This window comes from Aythya ferina, assembly GCF_964211825.1.
Source record: "Aythya ferina genome assembly, chromosome: 5".
Classification (NCBI taxonomy): domain Eukaryota; kingdom Metazoa; phylum Chordata; class Aves; order Anseriformes; family Anatidae; genus Aythya; species Aythya ferina.
This window is the reverse complement of record NC_140301.1, coordinates 16193211-16212324: the sequence shown is the minus strand read 5'-3', so window position 1 is coordinate 16212324 and position 19114 is coordinate 16193211. Positions and strand designations below refer to the sequence as shown.

The 19114-nt window shown below is 43.6% G+C and overlaps 2 protein-coding genes across 5 annotated transcripts in view; both read left to right on the top strand.

The window, feature by feature from the left end:
• Positions 1 to 14391, top strand: part of LDLRAD3 (low density lipoprotein receptor class A domain containing 3) — a 136831-nt gene extending 122440 nt beyond the window's left edge. For 3 of the 4 annotated variants that reach the window (XM_084519687.1, XM_084519686.1, XM_084519684.1), the window contains 2 exons: positions 7552 to 7897; positions 9473 to 14391. In XM_084519687.1, coding sequence (XP_084375813.1) covers positions 7552 to 7897; positions 9473 to 9734 — 608 coding nt within the window. In that variant the 3' untranslated portion in view covers positions 9735 to 14391. The remainder of the gene's footprint in view (positions 1 to 7551; positions 7898 to 9472) is intronic. The other variant, XM_084519685.1, reaches the window with a different exon arrangement.
• A 465-nt stretch (positions 14392 to 14856) lies between these two features.
• Positions 14857 to 19114, top strand: part of PRR5L (proline rich 5 like) — a 95566-nt gene continuing 91308 nt past the window's right edge. The window contains exons 1-3 of the mRNA XM_084522158.1: positions 14857 to 15064; positions 15988 to 16164; positions 17738 to 17970. The gene's annotated coding sequence lies outside the window, so the exon portion shown is untranslated. The remainder of the gene's footprint in view (positions 15065 to 15987; positions 16165 to 17737; positions 17971 to 19114) is intronic.

Sequence of the window (19114 nt, the reverse complement as noted above, 5' to 3'; positions counted from 1 at the left end):
CTCTCAAGAACCTTGGTGACCTTGCTGAGGTTTGGTGGGGGGTGTCCCGGAGACATCTCGTACACAGGTGACATCATTTTGTTCCAGCTATCGGACCAAGTGCTTTCTGTTTCATTATTTTTCATGTTAACTTTAAGACTATACAATACCACTCATTGATTGTATGCAGAGGATTACACAGATAAAGCAGATAATCAGAATCTGGACTCTTTGTGCAGCTGGGGAATGCTGCTTGTGACGTGCACAAGGCAAGACTGGAACATCTCCGGGGAGATGAGGGAAGGAGCAGGCTGTGGCACAGGATCACTGGCTTTTATCTCCGGTTTGGATGCTGTGCTTGTGCTGGGGCTGGTACCTGGGATGCTGCTGGTTGTCACAGGTCTTGACAGGAGCCCGTTTGTCACACAAAGAGAGCACAGTTTTCCTTTGAAGCACTTTTTGCTTTATTTGATAAGCTTGGGCCAGCAATGCCATGCATTTCAAAAGAGCCTTAGATGTAGTGGTGCTGTTGGACATTTTCCTTCTCCAGAAGAGGTGTAACCAGGTGGCTGGGAGGGGGACAATGACAGTGGAAGCCCCTTGAGCTTTCAGTGCATCAGGCTCTTGCTGAGGGACGTCTTTCTGTCATAAAACGTTGTTAGGAGAAATGTACAGTAACAAACTCCTTGCCAGTCTCCTTGGTTTTGATATCCCCTTTTCAAAAGAGAAAAAGGAAGCCAAGAGGAGCGACTAAACCCCTCTACCTGGAGAGGAGGACTTTGGTAGGAGAACGTTTATCCCTTTTGTGCTCTTTCCCTGCTTTTATGCAGTTTCTATTCTGACTGTGAATTAATAAGCAAGTGACAGCAGCCTTTTGGGCTGATATGTCCAGGAAGTGCTGCTTAGATCAATGTCGGTGAATTGCCTTCCAGTAACACTTCTTTCCTCCTTGGCTCCCATCCAGGTGCCAGGCCTGGCCCTTTTGTTTCCATGCTCAATGGCACGTTTTGGCTTTGCAGGTTTTTACACTGCTGTCAAGTTAATTTTAGAACTTTAGTTGCCATGGCTACTGCGAAGTATTTCTTAGTTCTCTACTTATTTGCTCAGTTTGCTGCTTTTTTTTTCTTTGTTTCTTTCTTTTCCTTTTAACGTTTAAACTGCGATGTGTGAAGTGCAGTGGAATAATTATCCAACCCTGCAGAAGATAAAAAGGAGGGCACGTGAGAGGTGAGGCTCCTGATCCGCAGGCTGCTGACTCAGCTGCTCTTTCCACAGCTGCACTGCCTTGAAAGCGTGGTCAGGGTGAGGGGCTGCAGTCTGGGGAGGAAGGCACGGGTAATGGACTCACTGTGAGGCACTGGTTTTGCTGACTAATGCTGTCTGGAGGCTCCTCTGTGCTTCGCTGGCCAGTTGTACGTCTGTCCGTCTGTGTTTGTGTGTCCTCTGACTTAGCCATCGCCTTAACCTCTGCTGGACGATGGCCATCATCTTGCTCAGAGCCTGGACAGGACATAACACAGGGAAATCCTCTCTCATTACTAGAGCTTCATGGTGCTACACTGATACCAATAACACTTAAAAAAAAAAAAAAAAATCATGAATGGATAAGAAGCTTTCCATAGCAAGATGTCCTGCTCTGTTTTGGCACTCAAGGTCACGAATGTCTCTTCAGTCATCTGAAAGAACAGGCAAAGACAGAGCACGCAGAGCTATTTAGGCTTCTGATTAATATTTGAAATGCTTGCACTTCTGCAGAAGGTGTAGTTCTCAGTGGAGGAGGTCTTGGGAGAAGGTCTGAGAGCCCTTCTACAGACCAGGAGCTGTGGGGCAGTCTGCAGGGTGGTGGATCAAGACAGCACAAAACCAAAACAGCCCGTCTGTGCATAGCTTCTGTCCCTCGGAAAGGGGCAGCGGTTCAGAGGGGCAGTAACATCTAGATTTTGCATACTCCTGTTATCTCTGTATCCAGCATTTCTCAAACACCACGGTCAGCACAGGCTGAAACACAGAACAGCCTGGGGCCCTTCCAGGCCAGGACATCTGTGCAGCTCGGTGTTGTCTTGACGTGAAGCCATCGCTCTTGGAGACGAACCTGGAAGGAATCGGGGGCTTCAATCTGCTCGTTTCCTAGAAATCTTCTCTGTTTGCCAGGTACCTAATAAGGTGTAATCATACCGTGTTATTTTGGCCAATACCCACAGCTCATGTCTGTTCAGCACATGTAACACCTCTATTAACAAATCTCCTCTGTGCCTGAAACAGAGAAAGCCAACGCAGGACAGGAATGCTCCTCCTTCAGCGCAGTTGAAAGCAAATCCTTCTCTCAGGTGTCTAAGGGAAATGTGAGGCTGCTTGGGGCAGGGAGAAGAAACAATAACTGAGCATGAAACTGCAGGAAGCCAAGGGCCTGTGCTGTCTGCAGTAGGCTGTATTTGTAGCTTGGAAAAGGACAGTCGGGGGAGTTAAATAATAAATGACAAGGTTGGAAAGGTCATCACTTGGACAAAGAGTATTTTGAAAGTCCAGTGAGCAAGATCTATTTAAGGCTTGTTTTAGTGGGACATCAAGTCATCAAAGATGAGAAATTCCAGGTTTGGAGACTTAGCTGGACGCCCTGGGAAGTACTGCAGCACAAAAAGTAAATGCAGGGTGGGGGCTCAGCCCGTCTGGGTTTGATTTCTGTCGTCTTTCACCTTCCAAGCTGCAGATCTGCTCTTTAACCAGTTGGAATTTAAATGTGTTGTTACAGTAGCGTCTTTGTTGGAGATGGACCGTGACTTGTGTTCATTAAGGCTACAGATGTCTGCTCAGATTATGTATTTCAAAAGCTTTTTCTCTGATGAACTGTGAAAAGCCAGGCTTGAGCAGAGAATTGCGAAAGATAAAATAATAGCCCCTCATCCCAGCGTCTGGCAGGCTTAATGCAGTTACTCAGATCTTTTTAAAAACTTTGAGACAGCAAATTTGTTCACAGTCAATAAGATGGCCCTCTGAGCACAGCCCGTTACGTTTCCTTTATCACTCTTTTCCTAAATTATTCACAAAGGTTTTTACACTCCAAAAATCTCCAGTCTGCAGACTCAGCATTTCCCAGGTAATAAGGTTTAATAGGCATAAGTGGCATTGATAAACTGTTTATACGTGGTGTGATTAGAAAACATAGATCTTCTTCAGGGAAAAAAACATGAAAGAATAAATACGCCATGAATTTAAGCTAAATTAGACTGCCTGCTCACCTCTTTTTGTGGTGAATTTGCATTTAATAGAAGAGCAGACAAAACTTTTAAAACCTGCCTGGATAAGACCTGCTGCTTCTGGGAGAAGATGACTGAATTACCAAGAAATTCAGCTCAGTGACTTCTGCGATGTGTAAACATTTGCTGAAAGTTACTGGAGCAGAACGAAAGGCTTGCAGCTTCTTCTGTCTGAAGCAGTATTGCATGTCCAGCTAAGATTTCTCAGGTGTTGTGTCTCACCTTCTCCCTCTAAGGCACACAAAGTGTGTCTGGCTTCATACAGCAGTCTCAGCTTCCCGTCATTCCCTTCCACACCCCTGTGTGCTCTCACATCCGCAGCAAACTGGGATGACACATTTTGGAAGCAGCTGTTTGCACCCCCTTTCTCTCTGTGCAAAGCTTTCTCCTCACAATCAGAGGTGCTATCAAGGCAAAGCAGGAAGAAGAGAGGGAGCATGTGTACCTTCCCTTGTCCTTGTATGCTGCACGTTAGGGGTACAGAAAGGCTGAGGCACTGCGAGGGCATGGGAGAAGGTGCTGAATCACCAATAAGTTACTCATTGCAACAGGATTGGCTAATAGAAGAAAAAGCATGCTCTAAATGTTTTGTGTAGTCAAAACTGTCTCGTAGTTCTGCTGCTTCCAGCTGCCATAGAGATTAGTTGTCTCCTTCCAAAATAATGTTCCAGAAAGACCATTAAGACAAATTCATTTCTTTTCTTTGCACGGCGAGTGTTTTCTCTAGGACTGCAAGTCAAGCACTGATGACAGGCTCAGGTAACGTTACTTTCATCTTTTACAGCTTTTCATTTCATGATTTTGCTAGGGAAAAAGGAGAAGCTGAGACATAACTTGGTCTTGGTTTAAACTGCACCACAGTGGAAGTGGAATACCCCTGGACTTCAGTTGTGACTGTCTTTTGCTAAGAGACTTTAGGATTTTGTGTTTTCAGTCAGGAAACTCACCTCTGAGGCAAGAATAAGTTTGTTTGTGTGGTGGGAGAAGAAGGTATTTCAGTGTTAGCCAAATCTTTCAAGGCAGAGCTCTGTTTCTGGGGTATGGAGCACTCTGTGGGTGTAGAAACTGCCTGTTTGGGGAGCTGGATTATTGGTGTGGGGAGAGAACATCTCTGGCCAAGTACTCGGCACTGCCCTGGGCTCAAGAAAGAGCACTTGACAGACGCAGCCTGATTTTTTTCCCTCTTCAGAGGCTGTATCTGTACTCCTCAGTGCAGCATCATGTTAGGCACGCACAAACTCTCTGAGCTGATGAGATGCTGAGTTAGATCCCCAAAGCAATGCCTGCCGTGCAAACAGAGGCTTCGCCAGGGAGCGCTCTTACAAGCTGCGTCATCTCGGCCATGCTTGTGGTTCAGAGAGAGCTACGCTGCCCTTAGACTGCTCTTCTTCTCAAAGATACAGTGAATTAAGTGGGAATACGAGCAATAAATCTAAAATCCTGAAAAGGAACAGACCATTAGTGGCAAACAACTGATTAGCCACAGTGATCCCAGAGATCCAAACCTGTATGTTAAGTGCAAACTTACCCCACATCTTTGTAAGATGGGTAGGTTGCTGTTGTGTGAAAAGGACAATAAAACCAGATGAAACAAATGGGGTTTTTATTTTTTTCTTCAAATTGTCCTAAAGCTGTTGTCAGATCCCTCTTTAAGACATCCGACTTTGGGCAAAATGTCTTTAGATCTGTGGAAGCTTTCCATGCGGGACCTAGAAGACGCTATGCTAAGCAGACAGATAACCCGAAGAGTTTTGAAAACAAGTTGACACACGCTTCGCTGCTCACATTTTCCTTCCCTTTTAATAAGATGGTGATTATAAAGAGAAGGGGCTGTGTTGCTGCAGAGTGATTCCAGGGTGACTAATTAGGTCTCATCAAGTCTGCAAAGGCATCCTGTTCTCAGTCCTATGCCAAGGCACCGTAACTGGTGAGCCAAGCTGAGTGCAAGTCCTGTGCCGTGTTACTGGGGTGTGATGACACATTTACCGTCCTTGCACTGGAGAATCGCAGGCGGTGGCGTCCATCCACAGACCAGTCCTTGCAAATCAACTCGGTGGTGTCTTCATAAGGCTGATCCCTACGCTGGCCCTTGTCTGTGGTATGTGACAAACCTTCATGGCTCAGCTGGTGAATTTAGGCGGCGTATTAGAGAAGCCCTAGCGGTATGTGATGAGCTGTAATTAGATTTCCTAGTGCATGTACGCTCCTTTCTTCCCCTCTGCTCCGGCGCACATTCCTCACGCAGGCTTTGTTCGCTTTGCTGAGCGAGGCAGAGCCCTCGCCTTGTGCGGTGACAAGGAGATCTGCTCTCCTTCCAGCACTGTTGTGTGGGGGAATAAATTTATGGTGTGACACTAGATATCATGAAAACGGGATGATTCTGTGGTGAAATGTGGCTTGCAGCTGGCCCGCAGAGCAGCTCTCTGATCCGCAGTTAGCGTGGCGTCATCAGCAAGGCACGTCCATTCGGAGCAGTAGTTCCCTTTGTAGTCGGTCACTGGGCCAGTGATCATGCTCTCTTTTTTCTGATAAAGTCTTTCTTGCCCTTCTCATCCCTTCTAACTAAAATCTCTTCTGTTCTGCCAGGTATGCTGTGTATCTACTTCATTATTTTGTTGCTGGAGAAGTTTGTAAGTGGCTCAGCTGCAGTCGTGAGTGACCAAGAAATGTTTTCAGTCGATAGGTGAAAGAAAGGAAAAATCATATATTAAGATTTACTGTCCCAGCCTTCTGCTGGAGGGAATGAAAAACCTGGATGGATGGTCCTCTTGTAGCTGTGTGGATTTTGGAGGGTCAGGGGGTTGGGATTTCTTGTTTGTTTCTATTCAGCCTCCTGTTTTTGCTTGATTGAGGAAAGTGAACGGCTTGTGTCAGAATAACATTGCTATTTTTGTGACTGTAAGGGGTTACAGCCTCCACAGAAATGGAAATTCTCCAAAAAGAGAAGGTGATGCTTAAACGCTGTTTGGCTTTGTCAGCAGGGTGCTGAAGTGGAGTCAGGAGAACGCGGTTGCTGGATCTGGTGCTGGGCTGAAGTGTGACAGTCACATCAGTGTGTCTGTGGCATTTTGCTTCTGAGTCCTTCCTCCTTTGCATTTTGTTGGCTTTCTTTTTTTTTTTTTTTTTTTTTCCCTCCTAAGATTTTCATGCTGTTCAAGATCCACGTGGATGTTGTCCAAAGCCAGCCCGTTACCTTTTATTGCTCTGGGCCAGGAGCCTGGGTAGAAATTCCTTCTCCTGTGTCATGACTCTGAACAGACCCTATTTTAACTTTTTATAACACTTGGTAACTGCTGCTTCCTCAGCGCTTCCTGCACGTAAAGCGTTGACTGTGTGGTGCGTGAGGGACCTCTTCTGATCTGGTCTTCATCTCCTCTCATCATCAATCTTCCCTCTACCGCTGCTGTTTGCAGCCATGCTCCTGCTCCCTGGCTCTCACTCACCTTTTCCAGCCTTTCTATGGACCATTTCCATCTCAAATTGAAGCTCACTTGTGTGTCATGGCCTCAGCCCAGCCCTGATCATGTTTGATGTTTCCTCGTTTTGTTATACTCCAAGCCATCTTTTTAATTTGTTTTTACCATTCATTTCCTAGACTGCACACTTTGCTTTGAAGCTTTCACACCTTTTACTGGTATCACACCTTACCAGGCTGACAGCACTGTCTTTGTCTGCAGTTCCAACACCCTTTCTCCTTTTGCATTTCTTCCAGCAGGAGGTCTGCTGATCACAAACATCCAAATAAGCACACCTACCTGAGCACCTACTTGTGTTTTCTCTAGTATTTGTTTTGGACTGCTAGATCTCCGGGGCGGAGCGTGTAGTTCCTAAATTTTTTGATAAACTCCATGTAAACTTCAGCTGCACTGCCCATTATCACTAAAACTAAAGATCAGGCTCTCAGATCTCTGATTCTAGTGTGCTTTGCAATGTATAGAGAGCTAAGGTAGTGTGCTTGTGTCCCAGAAGCGGATGTTCTAACCTGTGGAGAAACAGTTATGATTGATAGGCAGGGCTGTGGGAGATAGTCTCAAGGTGGTGCACGTTTCATACCGGTGTGTATTTTCCTGTTCTTCTGTTTCTCTCTCCCTGTTAGTTTGTCTGCAGGCACTGAATGCGGGTGAGGATGGATCAAGTGATGGCCATCCAATCTCTGAATTGCATGCGAGTGGTTTCAATATGCTCATTTTCTTTCCATCCAGAAGAAGAAAGGAAAACTTGCTATGTCATACAGCATGCTAATGGGAAGCACAGTGCAGGCTGAAGAACACAATTTTATCATGAAACTTACCTCAGGCTTCCTTCTCTTGTCTTGCAGAGGCAGGCAGCGGACAGGATTACGTGACCTCAGAAAATCAGCTCCTCTACTACCCTAGTATTACGTACGCCATCATTGGCAGCTCCGTCATTTTTGTCCTCGTTGTGGCCTTTCTTGCCTTAGTCCTGCACCACCAGCGAAAACGCAACAACCTCATGACCCTGCCGGTGCACCGCCTGCAGCACCCCGTCCTGCTGTCCCGCCTGGTGGTCCTCGATCACCCACACCACTGCAGCGTCACGTACAACGTCAACAACGGGATCCAGTACATGTCCAACCAGGCCTACCACAGGCCCGTGGATCTGGACTCTCCGCCGTCTTATTCAGAGGCTGTGCTAGACCAAAGGTACGTACACGGGAGCCGATTCTGTTCTCACCAGTTTCACACTGCTGGTTGCAGCTCTGTGAATGTGTACCTGTGCTTCTTGTTTACCCTTATTATTCCTTTTGATGGAGGTACTGTGCTGCTATTCTGTCGGGTCCCCTTGCTCTTATTAGTATTAAAGACATGTAAGGCAGACTTAGGTCGTGCTCTCTCTGCACGTGCAGTTGAGCACTGCAGGACAATGCAAAGAAATGTATCGCTTCTCTCATAGAAATATCCTGTGCTGGTCTGGAATCAAAACATGAAAACTGAATTTGGATTTTTGCCCAAAGCCAGCTAGGCTGTAGGACATGTTATTGAAAACGAAAAAAAAAAAAAAATGACGCTGGAGATGAGTGATAAGTATATGAAGTTGAGATCTGCATTTGGCATCAAGAAACTGTGTTGTCCCTCTGCTCTGTACCACTTCCCCTCTCACCCACAGAAGAGAAGTACTCAAACAGAAAGCTCTATTCTTATTTTAAGTAGCTGAAAGTGCTTTGAAGCTTTGTGGGTGTGTTACTTTTTGTAGCAGCGATACTGGTTTTATTTGTAGGTCATTAACCTTTGTTTTAACCCTATCTGTAAATCCTTTCCAAAGAAAACTGCTGAACTGACATCCTCAGTGCACAAAAAGGGCATGGTATGAACTTGGATGATCCAGATCGTTCACTTGCACTCTGTCGGTATTCTTTAGTGCAAACTCTGGGAATGATAATATAATAATTTATGTTCTTTTTCTCTGCTGCATTTGGCAGCAGCTTCCTTGTCTTAATATTGACATTCATAATAGTGATATCTTTTCATTAGTAAGGACAACTAAATGAGCAGCAGTCCAGATTGTAATCGCTTCGCACCTGGGCTGATACAAACCATCAGCAATTTCAGAGCTAATTGCTCCTGAGACCTCACATCAGTCTGCTAAGCCCTTCAGTCCCTTTACTCGTTTACTTCCAGAACCAAAAAAACGATTTTACTGAATCCAGTGCTCATTTTGTCTATGCCTACTTAGCAGTTGCTCTTCATGTGATATCATGACAACAAAAATAATTTGTCTTGTGTAGAATACAGTTCATTATTTATTTGTAGACTGTAAGCCATTAATCTCTGTCGCTTAACAGAGGTTTCTTCAGAGCTCTCTTGTGTTTATATCTATATCCATAGCTATAAATCCAGTGCTTAATTTACTTACTTTCTCTTAGTGCTTTCTCAGGTTGTGTAAATGTTACAGAAGAAAAATCTCACCTCTTGCAGCCCTCTTTGAGGGTGAGCCAAGACTTGTTCGTAAACACATGAATGAAAATCCGAGTGTGGCATGTTAAGCAGGAAGTCATCAGCTGTGTTGCTTCTTGACCAGAAACCTTGGTACCTGATGGTGCTGTGGAGGTTTTGGAATGACATGAGTGCTGTAAGGCACCGAGGTCTGTTTGAGATCACCTGATAGGAGTCATCACAGAAATGCCAAGAAATACTGCTCGTTTTATTCTTAACTAAAAAACTCTTCCATACTCCATAGCACTGTTTTCAGTAACTCTCACTGTGTTGTGTGTCTTACAGCAGACCACCTTGGTTTGACCTTCCTCCACCCCCTTATTGCCCTGAGTCTGAATCCCCTAATCATCCAGATCTTCCTCCTTACCGCTCACGGACGGGAAGCTTGGTGAGCACAGACACCCCCGTGGCTGGAAGCCCTCAGGGCACGGACAGCAGTCGGAGAAGAGATGTCCATGACAGCATGGATGGCCACAGGACTCTTCTTGAGAGGACAACAGATCCAAGTGATCCTCTGGTCAACCATGTTGATGAAAGAGAAGTGTAACTGCTCCAGCTTGGATGCCCATTTGGGATGTGCTGGAAGGGATTTACTTTTTCTTGTCTATGTTGGTTAATCTGCTGTTCCTAAAAGGTTTCGGGCAGGAATGTGCCTCAGTGATGACTTATTTGAATCCATGTTAAGTTAATTTTTTAATTCAGCATTTTGAGTTCATCAAAGACAGAGCTGGAGTCACGTCAGCTCTCCACAGTATTCTTGCAAGCAGGTTCCAGTTCAGACTAGCAAGAGAAACAGTGCTACGTTGAAGAACTGATGCGATGTATTTCTTGGAATGTGTACTGTATATGAATGTATATAGGTGCATGTATAATGTATACAGATGTTGCACACAAAATCTATGCCAGAGAGCTCTTGTTTGCAGACTGTCTGCTGCCTTGTGCGAGCCTTTTCTTCCTACTGCCGAGTGCCAACTGGTGGTCGTTGAAGCACGAGAGGGGCAGTCTTTCACCTTGGAGGTCTGAAGCCCAGTCCTAGCCCACTGGCAGTGCTCAAATTGCAGAAAATGCTATAGTTGACCCTTCTCTTCCTGGCCTGGAACATTCTCACTCTGAATGTAATTTTCAAAGTTTAAACTTGTGAGGATGCAACAGAACAGCTCTCTAAATGAGCAAACAAGCATGTATTGTTGTTTTTTTTCCCAGATGCTAGTATCAAGGCCAAATTTTCATGGACTTCCTCAGGAAAATCACAAAGGTTGGCTTATCTGTCAAATTCCACAGCTGAGCACAGAGGCACTGAAGCTTCTCAACAAACCGGCGCAAGACTTCTTTTCAAGCATGGCAAAACATTGTTCCATGCATTTCTTCTTGGACAAACAACAACAAAATACCACACACACAAAAACCCAGAACGCTTTTCCAGCTAGATCTTGAACACCAAAACCATCCTGAAGCAGATACCCAGCGTGGAAAGCTTCAGTGTAAATGACTAGTTTGTTAATCTTTGAAATAACTCAAAGCAGGTGATGTAGTGAAAGGTTTGGGGCTTGTTAGCATCATCTAGACCGTGCCTATGTACATGAATGGATACACATGTTTAATACTCTATGTATGTAAGTAGTGTATTGCATAGGTTTACTTCTGTTTGTACCTGTAGAACTCTAAAATTTCAAAGTTTCTCTTATGATATTCTCATTGCTTTTTATGGTTTGCCATTATTCATATTCATTTGGTTGAAATTCTGGTCTTTTTAGAAAAACATTGTCTTTTTTTTTTTTTCTTAACTCTTAGAGTGTTCTCCCACGAAATGTCTTTCAGTGCACAGTGTTGAATGACCCTTGAGAAAGCAACTCAAAGGTAAAGATGTTCAGAGTGGAAAGAGGGAACGTAAGCTGTGAATTTAAATGCCACCGCAGTGCTGTGCTTGTGCTTAGTATACAGAAGATAATGCACTGCCTTTCTCTTGTCCAGAGAGAAATTGGCCTTGAAAAATTATTTCCACTTGTGTATTAGACACATTTCCTACTTCTCTTCCATGTAACGAACAGTGTCATTAAACAGGATTTTCTGTTTAATGGAAAGGACATAAACTGTTTTCCCACAACCTCTGCTTTTTTCCACCGTATATAAGGTAAATTATTTCCCCCAAAAGTTAGATGTTCAGGACTCAAGAATTCTTGAGAATGGCTATATGTGGAAGAATGACTCAAGTTCAGTCTTAGTTTCCACACGTAAACCTGAACTGGTTTTGTGATTTTTTTTTTTTCCATGTCAACTGACATGGTATGTGGGAGGCAGGCACCAGAGGGATTTGCAGAGGTCCTTCAGGAGTGAGATGGCACTGTGGGGAGACTGTAGAGCTCTAGAGCTTATGGTCTTGGCTTACTCTGGAAACAAATTAACAGCAGCCTTTTCTTACGGGCTTAGGCAGCCTATCCTGCAGTGCACCGGAGAAGCAATGGTTGTAAAGCAATATGCAGTACTGGGGCAGATTCCACTCGTGGTGGGAGCTCAAGCAGAGCAGTTATGCTGTCCTGCACAAAGCAGGACCTGGCTCATTAATCACTCCTTGCAACTCACCAGGCAGGCAGCTGTTCCTGTCACACCGCAGACGGGTGTTCTGTGTTCTGCAGGTGGGTTAAACTCAGGTACGTAGCTGAATTTGTGGCACAGGGGTGAGCACCAGGCCCTGGCGCCGCCTTGCCTTTCTTTCGGGTTCTGCTCAGCCTTTTGTAAGAGCTACATAATACAGCCTCAGAACTGGCCTTAACATTTTTCTGTTGCGGTTTTTAAAATGTTTTATACTTTCAACTGTACTATTGAAAAGTTTGCAGTGGTTTCGTTAGAGTTTTATGTTTCCTGTTGAAGTGCCCTAAAGCTACACTAGTGAAACTAAATCATTGTGTCCAGCGTAAATCATGTGGCACGTAGCCCTCAGGCAAGCCTTCCGTGGGGGGCTGCATTTCACCATGTGTGTTCAGAGTCACCAGGGTGCGTGCAAACCAAACACGTTTGCCTGTGGCATCTGAAAAGCATTGCCTTGCATTGCTAGGAAGTAGGAGAAGAGTGGACATAGCCTGCTGCTTCTGTCTGTGTCAGTCACTGTTATACGTGTACATATTTATATATATAAGATGCTCTTTCAGGCTGTATATATTCATGTAACTTTTGCATTAAGATAATCCATTTGGACTTTACAAAAAAAAAAAAAGAAAAAAGAAAAAAAGGAGGAAAAAGCGTTCTAAATGGTGTGACATTTTCCCTTCCAGCTAAGGGTGTATTTATCTTTGTACAGGAATCTTTTAGTTTTTATGCAAGTTATAAAAGGAGATTGTGCCTTTCTGATTGAATGTTGATTTGCTGGGCTGTTGACTACATTCCTGGGTGTTGTTACATATCATTGTCTAGAGATCCAAAAAGAGAACCAAGTCTTGTCTTCCTCTCTGTTGTTACTGTTGGGGACCATTGACCTTGGAGGAGTACAGGAGCTCAGTACCTTGTTCCAAAAAGGGCATGCCAAAACTTGAAGGAGGGTTTTCATCTTACTCCAGTTTCCTGGTATGTAGAACAGATTTGCTAGCAGGTTGCTTTGGAAATTGCTGTAGTATCACACAGAAATTGTTTATAACGTGTCACTTTTGGTAGTGTTAATACATCTCTATACTGCATTATTCAGTGGAATCTTTGGAGGAGCATGGTAGCAACAACCACGCTGATTAAATTAAATATTTCATTGAAAATCCTGCAGTTCCTTGATCTTCGCCTTGTAAGGCTGAAGCTAAATGTTCGTGAAATACCACGTAGTAGGATTTCTTTTCTGTAGCCAGTAAACTTGGAATTAATCATTCCATTGTTTGCAATTGCTCTTAACCTTTGAGTTTGAGGTGAGTCCTCCAGGAGCTTTCCTTTGTACTTAATATTTAATCAAATGAATGGTCTTTCAAAGATCTATTCTCACACAAGTAAAACAGATTAAAGTTTTCCTCCAGAGCCAAATTCTGGTTCCATATCTGTGTTGAATAGTGACCACTGGAATGAGCAGTTCCACTCAGAGCAGGGATTAATATATTTGATTTGTTTCAACAAAACAATTTGAAGAAATGACTGACTGCTTGAGGTAAATGAAGGAATTAGGTTTAGCCTGTTAGAAATAAGATTTGGGTTATTTAAAAAAAAAAAATAAATTAAACTGCAGAAGTTCTGAGTGTGTGTAACCTCTGCTGAAGTCAGAGTGCTGTGTATTTTAAAATTAGGCCATTAGTGAATCTGCTTGGTAGTAATCTGAAGTTCCTTGTAAGGCAAATTGCAATTTACCTCTCTGGTGCTATTGTGCTAATGGAAAATTGGCAGTAATGTTTTTAAAAGAGAGCCTCTGAATAATTTTCTCTGCTCTTGTCTGCAGTGACATACATGACAACACTGACTGCAATGCGATTTTTAAATAACTCTGCATTCGTTCTTCTCCTCCTTTTAAGTCAAATCAGTTTTATTTACACCACTTCACTTTGATACAGCTAATAGGGCCCTCGTGATAGATTTAGAAGTCGGGTGGAGGAAAGAGATGATTCTCGTTTTAATTAATGCTGCAGCTTGTTAATCTTGTGCGTTTTACTTTTTAGACATCTTAGAGAAGACAAATGGTTTTAGTAGATAAGAAAAACTATTAATGATGAAAAGGATAGAGGGACACTGATTCTGAATTTAATTTTTAATGAATATTTAAAAATGTCTTCATGAAGGAGGGATTTAATGCTGTATTTTTAAAGTGGTGATCAGATGGCACGTACTGTTTTTAACTGTTGCTCATTGGTAGCTATTTTGCATATGATGCCAGGAACTAAAATTGTAAGACAAGTGCTCTTCTTGCAGTTCGAACTAGATCTGAAATGTATTGTATCAGCACAGGGCTGTAACTCACTCGTGGACTAAAATATGTGACTGCAGAAAGAATTTCAGTACCATGCTGGATTCTGCTCGAATGTATCCAAGTACAGGATTGTGGCCTTCATTTGTTCCTTTTTTTTTTTTTTTTTTTTTATAACTGATTTGAGTTTTTTTCAACTTGAAATTGAGATCTTATGTAAGAGCTTTAAGGGAGGTTGTATGCTGAAACCCAACCTTGTCTTAAACTTTTGTAAACTGGAAATCTTTGAAAATGTATTCTGTATTCCTGAATAAAGTCGGTGTTTTAATACTGTTCACAAGTGCAGATGTCCCCTATCTCATCAAGTCTCGTTTGGGTTAGCTTTACAGCCACCTACCTGAGGTAGTCTCCAACTTCTGCATTCCTTGTGAAGTTTTGATAAATCGGTGGGGGTTTTAAACACTATTTTAAGAAAGGAAGTGATAATGGAAACCCACATGTGCATATGTGTATAAAAGCATACTGATACGTATGTCTCATATTTATACAGATGAAAATTGCTTAATTTCTTTCTTATCTTCCCATTCAGTTTGTGGTGTCAGAGAGGAGGCCCCGAAGCCCTGTTGGGTTGCTCTCTGGACTGTAGTAAAGCTCTGGAGACCTTGGCATAGCCTGGTGCTCTGCCTTGGTGCTGCATACAGATTTATCAGCAGAGCTGCAGGGCCTTTAGCATTAGCTTCTACCCCCCTCTTTCTGCCTGCCCCTTTCCCACCACATGCACCCCCGGTACAACATCCCCGTGTATGTCCAGCTCCGTGATCCACGTGCCAGCCACGTGAGCCAGGATCGAGTTGAGACGCTTTGTGGAGGGTTTGTGTCTGGCTGGAGTCCCACGTCGGGGCGCTTCCCCCAGCACACGCCTGCTGCAAGCACCGCCGTCATCGTGGGAACTGCTCAGCCCACCAAGCCCAGCCCCACGTTGTGTCTGGATCGTAGCCACTCTTCCTGCTGAGGTACGTGATTAGCCACACTCCTCTCAGAGGGCTAGCGTTAAGAAATACCCTTTCTATGACAACGTTATTCTCACAGTCTGAAGAAAATGGCTCCGAATACCATGTCAAAATATTTCTGTCTCAAAAAGAATATGGAGGCTGACATATTTCACTTCCATGACTCATCTCCACTCTCTACCTTGGCAAAGGCATGTCAGTTTTATCATTATCCCAGTTAATTAAGTCACATACCCTCACCAAAATGCTCAGACAGTAATCTTTGTTTGACACTGGCAAACTGCCCCCAAAATAAAGAGCTGTGGATTCAGAATTCACTCCAGCACCGCAAGGGAGAAGGATCTGTTGATGCTGCCACAATGCGTCCTCCGCGGGGAGGGAGCTTGGAGCCAGCTCATTCAGTCATGTCCCAGCAAGGGCTACGCTTCAGAAATGTTGATTCAGAAGACAGCCGCTTATGAAAACAAATAGCATGCTCTCCAGCTAAGCTCCCTGATTAATCATTTTTATTCTCTCTGCTTCCAATTTGTTTAAAGACCTTAATTTTTACACCTCAAAAATTAAATATGCAGTTTATTTCAGCAGTGATTTTATGGTGTCTTTTCTTGCTGATTTGTGGCAGCCTCCTAATCTTTCAGCCTCGGTTATCTATTGGTGAGAGAGCTAAGAGGCTTTTCACCTTTTGGGGAGCTATAGTCCAAAATGATGTGCTGTTATTACTTGAAGTAGAGGCGTCTTCATGTGGAAATTCACAGCTCTTCAAGTGCGCTTTTCAAAGGAGAGTTGAGGGTATGCATATTGCATAAAGCCCTTTGGAAAAGTACTGGATTGATCTCTCTAGGGAATTAAATTTTCTGTTTATCCACAAAACATAGTGTGAATAGCTAAACTGAAACGTGATTCTCTGCTTCCCAAAATCCCAACAGTTCCTTAAGGCCACATTGAGGGAACCGCTGCTGATCCGGCCCTTAGCATTTCTGTGGGAGTGCACCCAAAGAGTTTCAGTCCTACAGTTGCTGAAGACCACAGAGAAGACCACTTTTTCATTGAGAACTGATTTGGGACCATCAATGCCTCTATTCTTCTCAACAGCCAGTGTAGAGGCAAGTACTTTTTCCTCAGTAGATCTCACCTAAGATTAATTCATACCAGTCACCTTGAGGTAAAAACAAAACAAAACAAAATCTCATTACTTAATGCCACAGCCTGTAACTCCTTCAAATTTAAGTGTGGTCATTTCTCAGCACAAAACCACAAGAGCCTTCATCAGTGTAAGAACAATAGGGGTAATAGTCTAGTTTGACCCGAAACTGCTTGTTTCAAGAAAAGCACCCTGGCAGTGTCAATTTGATTGAATGAATGAGTGGTCTGTCACATTTGTATGGGATACCTGCTGTTTCCTTGACAAATGTGAGCCATGTCACAGCACAGTGATGAAGAAGTATGATGTTTTATTTGACAGAGTAGATTTTTCTTCTCGTTTATTTGTGACAGGGTTATCTTAGAAAACGCTGTTTGCTCAACAATGCATCCAAAGTAACACTTGCTTGCACAGCTTTGGGGTAGGGAGAGGAAGATCTGTTTGGTTGGTTGGTACATGTTAAACCTCCAAAGGGGTTATACATCTCCATGCATAGGAACACTTATGAAGTGAGAGACCTGAATTTTTCACATCACAGATGAACCATCTCCTGTGACTGCTGAATGTGCAATGGGAGGGACAGTACAAAATTTACTGCACAATACTTTCTAGAGAGGGGCAGTGCTCTTCATATAGCCTTTGCTGTGTATTGTGGCCTCGTGTTGTAGTGGACCGTGGATGTGCTCACTGAAACAATCCTGATTCGGGTCACAAGGAGATAGCAGGTACATTTGAGAGGGTTTATTTGCAATGGAGAAGGCTGTCTTTCCAGTGTATCGTTATATGTGGGAGGATTTTTCCCTTATGTTTAATGAAAACCAGTGTTTCCAACTTGTGTTTTGTTTCTATATTCTACCTGTTGTACCTGAAGAAGTATTTAAATGCTGCACAGTAAACAAGTTTGCAAACTAAGAAAACATCATTGATATTTGGCTGTTTTCTGTTTACTCAAATATGATTCAAAGGTGAGAGCAAAAATTGTTCATGCATCTGGTTCTGTATTTATCAGTATCCCCTGGTAGGCTGTGCAGAGCAGAGGAGTCAGCAGAACCGATGAATTATCCAGAGTGGATTTGGAGAATGCTCTGCTTCAGAAGTAATGGAGCTGGCTTAAATACCTGCTTCTAAGGTGTCATGTTAGATATGCTGGTTAAGACATGGATTATGTAAAATAATACAGTACCTGAGCTTCTACAGAAAGAAAAGAGCGTGCCCACCTGAGAGATGGAGCAGGTTTTCATTAGTGAAGCCTGCCTCCAGAAGCTGCTTGGCCCCAGGCTTCGAAGTTCCTGTGCTGTGAGCCCTGGTGGGCCTGGTGCTGAGACAGCAGTCACTGCTGTGAAAGCTGTGGTTGTTACAGGTTCTGCAGCACATGTTGGTCTGTCTGGTATGTGAAAATAACTCTGGAATGATTGTCACCTTCCTTCAGGAAGCTAGATAGAAATCCTCTGGCTTCTTTGCTGAAGTCATGCTTCTCAAGCAACTAACTGCTCTTGTTACTCTTAACAGCTGACTCCTTTTTTTTTCCATTGCAGGGGTGTGAGAAAGATTTGCACTCTTTTGTAAGTGAGAACATCTGAAACAGGGACAGACATCAAGATTGGTTTGGGGAACAACAAAACTGTCATCTTCCAAGATCCAGCCTCCCGACCATTGGGTGTGTGCTGTCTGATCCAGCCATTTATAATCTTCTGGATCCATTCAGTTTTACAGAAGCGTATCGCTTGCAGATTTAAGAAAAAAGACAAAGGGAAGTCTGGACCTGCAGGTAACTCTTTCAAGTTCTTTTTCAGAAAAATTAGGGCAGCAGTAGAAACAAAAATTTAAATTCTGTATTTTCGCCTAACCTCTAGGTACTTGTTTGCATTATTTATATTTGCAGACTTACTGAAACAGTTATTCTGTATAGCTCTGCGTGGAGGCTTCTGTTCTAGAATAAGTTTGCAATTAATCGTGAGTAGGCATTTTGGGAGGTTTCCACAGGTTAACAAATACGAACGGACTGTGAACGTCTCCCAGAAGGGAGCTAGGGTGTATTGCAAGCAGCGTGCCATAAATAATGCTGATATAGATGCAAACTGCACTTTGTGTGTGAATTGTAGGGTTATGGGTGCAGGGGCTGTAGCAACACCTTGCCAGATGACTGATGCCGCCAGCTTTTGCTTTACACCATTGGAAAGGGAGCAAGGGGGGAAGTAGGAGGAGGAGATGTTGTTTTTAACCCGAGCATATAGGTAGCCCAAAGTGATGTGGGAAACTACAGAGAGAAGAGAGCGACCCGGCTGCCTTTTATGCTGACATTTGAAAAATGAGCTCAAGATAGCGCTTTGAAGGGTGGCTTGGTGATATTATTTAAGAAAAAGAAGAAAGTCCCCACTTTCTTTCCTTGATACCAGTAGTGAGAATGAGATGACTAACGTGTGGGGGAGAGAGTGGTTTGAAATGATTTCTGGATTTTTTTTTTTCTTCCTTTGAAAATTTAGGTGAAGTTAATTATGGAATGGCAGTGGTGTCTGATCTGAAGCAGGCGCTTTCATCTCACCTCCTGCTTTTAAAATCGCTGCGCTCTTATCTCTGCTTGGAGGAAGGGGCATGGTGGGGAGCGCCCCGGTGCTCTCGTGGCCTGGTGGTGGCTGGATGAATGAAAAGCCTTGCAAGATCGGGGCCATTAAAGACTGCGAGCAAAGAATTAACAGGAGCTTAGGAGCAAATTTCCCATGGTGATGATGACCGGAGGAAGAAAAAGTCTGTGGTCTGCAAAAGACAAAGAAAAAAAAATACAAAAATGTAATGAGCCCAATTGCCTTAATACTGTCCCAAATAGGTTCTGTTTAAAAGGAAGATGAAGCAGGCAGGAGCTTGGAGATGCGATGGGTGTTTCCCCTAATCTCTGCTCGCAGTCTCAGTCACAC